This window comes from Scomber japonicus, chromosome 3 (genome assembly GCF_027409825.1).
Source record: "Scomber japonicus isolate fScoJap1 chromosome 3, fScoJap1.pri, whole genome shotgun sequence".
NCBI classification, from domain to species: domain Eukaryota; kingdom Metazoa; phylum Chordata; class Actinopteri; order Scombriformes; family Scombridae; genus Scomber; species Scomber japonicus.
The window spans coordinates 37,161,026-37,168,525 of record NC_070580.1 but is presented as its reverse complement, the minus strand read 5'-3'; the positions used below and the strand labels follow the sequence as shown (position 1 = coordinate 37,168,525).

Below are 7,500 nucleotides of genomic sequence, written 5' to 3'. Positions count from 1 at the left end.
ATGGATAGATAGATAGATAGATAGATAGATAGATAGATAGATAGATAGATAGATGGATAGATAGATAGATGGATGGATAGATGGATAGATAGATAGATAGATAGATAGATAGATAGATAGATAGATGGATAGATAGATAGATAGATGGATGGATAGATAGATAGATGGATGATAGATAGATAGATGGATGGATAGATAGATAGATGGATGGATAGATAGATAGATAGATAGATGGATAGATAGATAGATGGATAGATAGATGGATAGATGGATAGATGGATAGATAGATAGATAGATAGATAGATAGATAGATAGATAGATAGATGGATAGATAGATAGATAGATGGATAGATGGATAGATAGATAGATAGATGGATAGGTGGATAGATAGATAGATAGATAGATAGATAGATAAAGACAAACCGGTTCATGCTTTTATTTAGAAGGGCTCAACCTGTTGAATCTTTTTCTTTTTTCAACCTTTATTTTAATATCTGAAGCATTAATAATGAAGATGAGTCTCCTTCTCTCCGCATACTTGAGTTTTTCTTACATAAACACTCTGGGAGTTTTACGGGAACTTCTTTTTTTTAGAGCGATCTTACTGTAAACTTACGCGTTACGTCACAACGCGTCACAGCTCGCACGCCACCGCCCATTGGTGGAGGAAGGGGGGTTGGCACGTTCTCTATAAATGCTCGAGCTCCTGCCCGAGCCGCGTCAGTCAGCGCGCAGACACCAGAGAGAGCAGACGCTTCCGAGACGAGACTTTAAACGAGATTAACACACAGAGAGGAGAACTACTCAACTACTGCTCTGCTCATTAGCGCGTTTTATTGGACTATTACCGGACAGCACGCGGGACAGCTGCACGCGCACCGGTGACGTTATTAATCAGCCAAGAAGCTTCACAACATTTTGCGGGTTTACCTGAAGAGGACAACCATGCTGCACCTCTGCTGCCTCGTGCTGCTTTTATCTGCCTCTGTCTTCTCAGAGTCGGTAAGTTGTTGACTTCATTTACACAAACCAGGGAAGAGTTTAGACCTTTTAGGAGGCTGAGGGAAACCCTAAATGTGACCTCAGCACCTTTTAAAACTAAATAATTGAACTGAATTGTCTTTATTGTCATGGAAACGACATTTTTCAACAGCTCAGTCATCACTCACATCATCACACAGATTAATGTTGTTGTTGTTTTTCCTCCTAAAGATGATTTTATACAACTTATTAGTGTGAGTCAGTCTTAGAGTCAAACAGTGATGCTACAGGTTGAAATGGTTTGGTTTGTTCATCTTGTACTCAAACAGAATGAATCTCTAACATGTTTTTAACAAGGTTTTGATTTATTGAAGTGTGTAAAACATCACATTTAAACTCAATGAGGAACAAAATCCATGTTTGATGTTGTCATGGCTTCAAAGAGGAAGGAAAAACAAATGATGATTTTAAAATATCACTTTCTAGGTGTGATTATATGAAGAGTTAACAGGTTTAATCTACTGTGGATAGTTCTGTTATTAATATATAATCATTGCCTCAGGGTTCATTAACTATCTTAGAGTCCTTTCTGTAGATATCTGTGATTGTTGATTCTGAATTATTCTTATTCTTATACACTATAGTAGACCACTCTGCTATGTATGTATTTCTTGTTGCAGTGAGTCATTTATCAGGTTATATGTGATATTGTCATTAGTAGCTGGTCCTAGCATCGCCTCTGACTCAGACTGAGTTAAAGTGAATCTGACTTTTCTTGTGTTGAACGAGCTCGTGAGTTCAAGTTAAACGGACTCCAGAAAGCTTTGATTTAAAGTTGAACGGTCCGACGCGTTTTAACACTTTTAAACACAAACAAACAAGTAAAGTTTGTTTTTAAAGTAACAGGCTGAGTGTTGTTACCCAGCTACCTCCGTGGTTAGTTAGGGCTGGACGGGAGGAGGGGTGGGGGGGGGCAGGGACGGGAGGGGGGGGGGGGGCAGGGGGGCATTCAGGCATCCACAGCCCGCTGCTATTATCCAGTGTGAGGCCCAGATGGGGGGGAAGCTGCAGAGTCACTTTTCCTGCCTGTGATGGGACATTTGGGCTGTTTGCTTTACATGAATGACTCTTTTTGATCAACTGGAGCAGAGCACACGTTTGGTTTCAGTGTCAAGTAGCCGAGTACATTTAACCATGTGATGCTACTTTCTACTCCACTACATTTATTTAACAGCTTTAGTTACTTTTCAGATGCAGATTTGACACAATAGATAATATAACAAGCTTTTAAAATACAACACATTGTTAAAGATGAAACCAGTCAGCAGTGTGTAGTCGGCTCACAGTTCAGATGTCTATGAGTTGTTAACAGCTCCACCAAATACTGATTCTTCCCTCTAAACTTCTCACATGCTTTCATTTCTATAAATGTTCAAATGATCCAATATTTCAGCAAAAATCAAAGATTAGAGAAAAAGTCCAAAAACTGAAAACACATTTGTGAATCAGAACTTTGTTTTTTCTTCTTTCCCATTAATCATCTCAGCAGCCCTCACATTTATCTGCTGACCCTTTGGAGGGGCCCCACCCCTAGGTTGGGAACCACTGGACTAAACTAGCTAACTGTATATAAAGTAGTATAAACTAGCTAACTGTATATAAAGTAGTGTAAACTAGCTAACTGTATATAAAGTAGTGTAAACTAGCTAACCGTATATAAAGTAGTATAAACTAGCTAACTGTATATAAAGTAGTGTAAACTAGCTAACTGTATATAAAGTAGTATAAACTAGCTAACTGTATATAAAGTAGTGTAAACTAGCTAACTGTATATAAAATAGTATAAACTAGCTAACTGTATATAAAGTAGTATAAACTAGCTAACTGTATATAAAGTAGTGTAAACTAGCTAACCGTATATAAAGTAGTGTAAACTAGCTAACTGTATATAAAGTAGTATAAACTAGCTAACTGTATATAAAGTAGTGTAAACTAGCTAACTGTATATAAAGTAGTATAAACTAGCTAACTGTATATAAAGTAGTGTAAACTAGCTAACTGTATATAAAGTAGTGTAAACTAGCTAACTGTATATAAAGTAGTATAAACTAGCTAACTGTATATAAAGTAGTGTAAACTAGCTAACTGTATATAAAGTAGTATAAACTAGCTAACTGTATATAAAGTAGTATAAACTAGCTAACTGTATATAAAGTAGTATAAACTAGCTAACTGTATATAAAGTAGTAAAGTAGTGTTTTCAGCTTTTATTCATGTCCTCGCTGTAAACAGATGATCTTTGTGTTTGGGATTGATGATCTAATATCATCACCGTGGAAAGTCTAAGAATGTGATGACAATAGTCTTTTGCTTCCCTGCTGTTGGGTCTCAGTCCTGATGGGATTTTTTTCATACAGTCATGAATCTGAAGATGAATCTCTCAGCATCTGAAATGTTGAATATTTCAGTGGCTCTGCTTCAGGAAGCTCTCCTCCTCTTTGGGGGGGGGGTCGTGTCTTGCTGCGCTGTGGAAAGCAGAAGTCTGACTTCATGTCAGAAGAATTTGTGTGTGAGCGACGTCACTGAACTGGAAGTGACTGACATGTACCAACGTTATTTCCCAAGATGCCGAGCGTCGAGTGTTTCCGTGTGTAGTTTAATGACATTCAGGAGTTTTGTGCTTCAGGCTGAGAACCGTCTTCATTTGACAGTTTGGGTTTTTTCATTGATGTGAACTTTCCCCCGTGTTAATGTGTCACCTCTGCCTAACCCGAACCCGTCAGTGTGTTATTCAAACACCTGAGCGTCACGCGTTGACCCGGTCCTGCCCTCACATGCAAAGGACAGATCTACCTGCTGATAGGTGTGTGTGTGTGTGTGTGTGTGTGTGTGTGTGTGTGTGTGTGTGTGTGACAGTCAGCTGAAATGGTAAAGCAGCGCCGACCTGTTTTGGCCTGTAGCTTCACTGTTGTGTAAATGGAGACAGATGACGTGATGCAACCCAGTGTCCAGCTGGTGTAACCAGTATTTTTGCCCTGGTCAGTGTTCAAAATGTAGCTTTTCCAAATATTGATGTGTTTTTGATTGTGTATTTAAATACACTGCAGGTGGATTAAATATTGTTTATCATTTTTTTTGTGGTTACACCATTTGACACCAATTGATCATCTTGCCAACAAAACTTGTGATTTATTCTTGTCTTTGTTGGTTGAATTATTGCCTAAATGTTGGATGCAGGACACAAACGGTAACCACGGTGATAGTATCTGAGAGTTTTTAGTTTAACTTTTACATTCTGTTCATATTCTGACTCCTCATGATACGGTGGCGCTTTCTGACCCTTTATAATCCAAATATCAGTCATTAATCAACAGGTGATTAATGTTTCAGACCAGAGACTGTTTCTCTCTCTTTTGGTAGAGAGTCATGTGACTTGTATTGTACAAGAGAACATGACAGCTGTAATTATCTCATAAATTTTAGTTGAAGGCAAAAAACAAGGATGCATCATGTTTTTGATTGTTAACTAAACCAGAACTATTAAAACACAGTCTGTAAAACCACAGGAATTCATCTTCTGTCAAACTACACCATCAGTCATCTCTGCAGTGAGCCTGGTGGAGTTTTTATTGCTTTTAATAGATTAAAGTAGGTATAGATGTTTAATACTGACTAGCTTGTATTGTTTTGGAGTGCTAACAGGCCGTCTGGATGCCACCCACACTCAAACATGCACCCTGCCCCCGACCCCGATCCAGCCAGCACAGTTGGTCGGTACAAATGGTGCAAAGCAGTAAAACTGGCTGGCTGGCTCATTCCAGGTTTTACACTTTTTAAAAAGAGGCAGTGAGATTTAGAAGAAGTCACACACGTCTCGTTGGTTGTGACGTATCGTGAATCGTGAACTTCTGCATTCCTCGGAGCTTCTCACTCGCTCTCATCTCGTCTCATCGCGTCTCTTCTTCTTCTTCTTCTTCTTTTTTGATTTCCTCTCTGGAATGTGACCTTTGGTGACCATGACCGGCCCTCTTGGGGATTTTGCACACTTGGAGGGGTTTCAATAGGGACCCGGGGCCCTGGTTTCATAAGGGGACGCTCCTGTCCTCCAGATCTCCAGCGCTGATACACACCTACAGCTTTCCCACCACGTTATCCTCCTTTAAACTTATTAATTGGCAGATATTTTATGATCTATTAATGGTTTCAGACATTTTAAAAGCACAAATACCAACGTTGGATGATCTTTTTCTAGGTTTTTTTGCTGCTTAACTGAACAGATTTCAGCTTTCTACTCGATCAGCTGGCATATTGATTAGTGAGTTGGAAGGAAATGAATCAGAAACAGTTATTTTTATCAAACTTTTCTTTGTTTTTTATCTTTTAAATATGAGGATTTGCTGTTTTTCTTCAGGTCAACAGTCGATTGAATATTTGCTGTGGCTCTCCAGATTTTGGCTTTCGCTCCTTGATTAGTCGTGTAATTCATCATGTGCAAGTCATTTTTAGAGCAAAACCCTCAAATTAACGGCTTCCAGCTTCTTTTTTAATGTCTATTTTCTAGTTTTCCGACAGTAAAACTGAATATTTTTAGGTCTTGAGTCATTAGTTTGATGTTTTAGAGTCAATAACATCAGTATAAGTCCACTTAAATACACTGTAGGTGGATAACAACATATTTAATATTTATCATTCTTTTGTGGTTACACCATTTGACATTTTCAGGAGCATTCAGTCGTACTTTTGGTAAAATAGTGCAAATGTCATTTCAAATGTCATAAGACCAACACAACAAACCTGATGCTGCTTTTAAATCTAGTTTAAGGATCTTTCTGAACTCTTATTTCTCACTGATCCTTTACTGATTGATAATGTAGATAATTGTAGTTTCAGTCCTGAGGTAAGACCCTCAGCGGCTTTCCTCCCCTCTTTTCTTTCTTTCTTTCTTTCTCTTTTCTTCTTGCTACTCTTTCCTTTGATGGATACTTATCCTCTGAGCTATGACAATCCTTCCCTCCCTCCCCGCAGCCTTTTCTTCTCCCTTCCCACCCGAGGTCATTTAGAGGAATGTGGGTTTGGCGTTCCCGGCTAATCGATAACAATGTTCTGCAATACCTGACAATAACAGCACGCTCTCCAAAATAAAAGGGAAGGGGAGGGGAGGGGGGGGTGTGATTGTCTATCTAAGGAATGATGGGAATGTTTTTATCAATGGGGGGATTGAAGGAGCTGCTGCTTTCGATTTCTGGGAAGTTGTCGGCTCATTTAGCGGAGCCGCCTGCTTGAGTCGGCCATGTGTGCAGTTTTATCAGTTTGTCCGAGCCAAACAAACTCCTTCTCCTCCTTTTTTCTTTTTTTTTTCTTTCTGTTTTTCCACTGACCTCAGCATTTTCTGCCCATGTATGGTCACACACACACCCAAATACAAGCCTCTATCTGAGGAATGAAGGTGGAAAGTACAGTTCAGCGTTTAGTTTTTATCTCTAGTAGCAACGTTGGAGTGTCTCTTTTTTCTTTTTAATTAACTGAAATGTGCTTGTGGTGGCAGCTCTGGTGGTTTAATCGGGGGGGGGAAGAGGGGAAGGGGGGTTGAAGGGGGGGAATCCTCTTTACCCCTGGAGTTAATCCATGTTGCACCACCCCAAAAACCCTCAAACCTCAGCTTGTTGCCTTTGGAGCCTCGAGGACTGAATCCATTTGTTATATCTTGTAGGAATGTGGTCGAGTTTGTGCATCCAAGAAAAAAAACCCCCTAAACCCAAAAATCATTTGCACGAGAAAGAGCCAAGATTTGAAGGTTTTTTTTTTTTTTTTTTGTGTGTCTTTTTTATTTTGCATGACGGGGAGCACTGAAAGCTTGGGGTGTGTGTGTGTGTGTGTGTGTGTGTGTGTTTGAAAAGAAAGGAGCCATGATAAATAGTATCACTAGGATGTAATAATGGTTCCTGCATTGCTGTCCGCTGGTCTATAAAATCCCTTTGGGCCGAGGAATGTTGGCACACAGAGAGGGAGAGGGAGAGGAGGGTTTTTGTCTTTCCTGCCTGTGATGGAGAGTAGTCAAGAGTCTGATTCTCCTCCTCCTCCTTCTCCTCCTCCTCCTCCTCCCTCCGCCTCCTTTTAACCACTACATATTCTGGCAGTTGTAACAGGAACTATATGAACACAGTGAGGGGCAGAAGTCGAGCCATAAAACCCCTCCTACCCCGATTATGTCACTTTCATCCAACAGTAGAGACCCTTCCTGTTGGTGTGTTTGTAGTGAAACGCAGCCTGTAGAGCTGCAAGGATCAGCTGATCAATACACAATCAATACAGTCAGTTCTATATCGATCGTATTGTGGTGATAGAGGAATTGTTTTCGGCTTCTTTTTTTTTTTTTTAAAGGCAAAAATAGCAAATAACTTTTTTTAAACAGGCTTTCTGGTGTTTTTTTCTTTGACACTTATAACCATATTGTAGTTTATTTTACACATATTAAAAAAGACAGAATCAATCGTATACAGTGCAGAAAGAGGCAGACTA

The 7,500-nt window shown here is 39.5% G+C and overlaps 1 protein-coding gene across 3 annotated transcripts in view; it reads left to right on the top strand.

Moving 5' to 3' along the window:
- Positions 1–752: 752 nt before the first annotated feature.
- The window catches only part of sdc4 (syndecan 4), a 22,599-nt gene continuing 15,851 nt past the window's right edge, over positions 753–7,500 (top strand). For all 3 annotated transcript variants that reach the window (XM_053315914.1, XM_053315915.1, XM_053315913.1), the window contains exon 1: positions 753–1,002. In XM_053315914.1, coding sequence (XP_053171889.1) covers positions 946–1,002 — 57 coding nt within the window. In that variant the 5' untranslated portion in view covers positions 753–945. The remainder of the gene's footprint in view (positions 1,003–7,500) is intronic.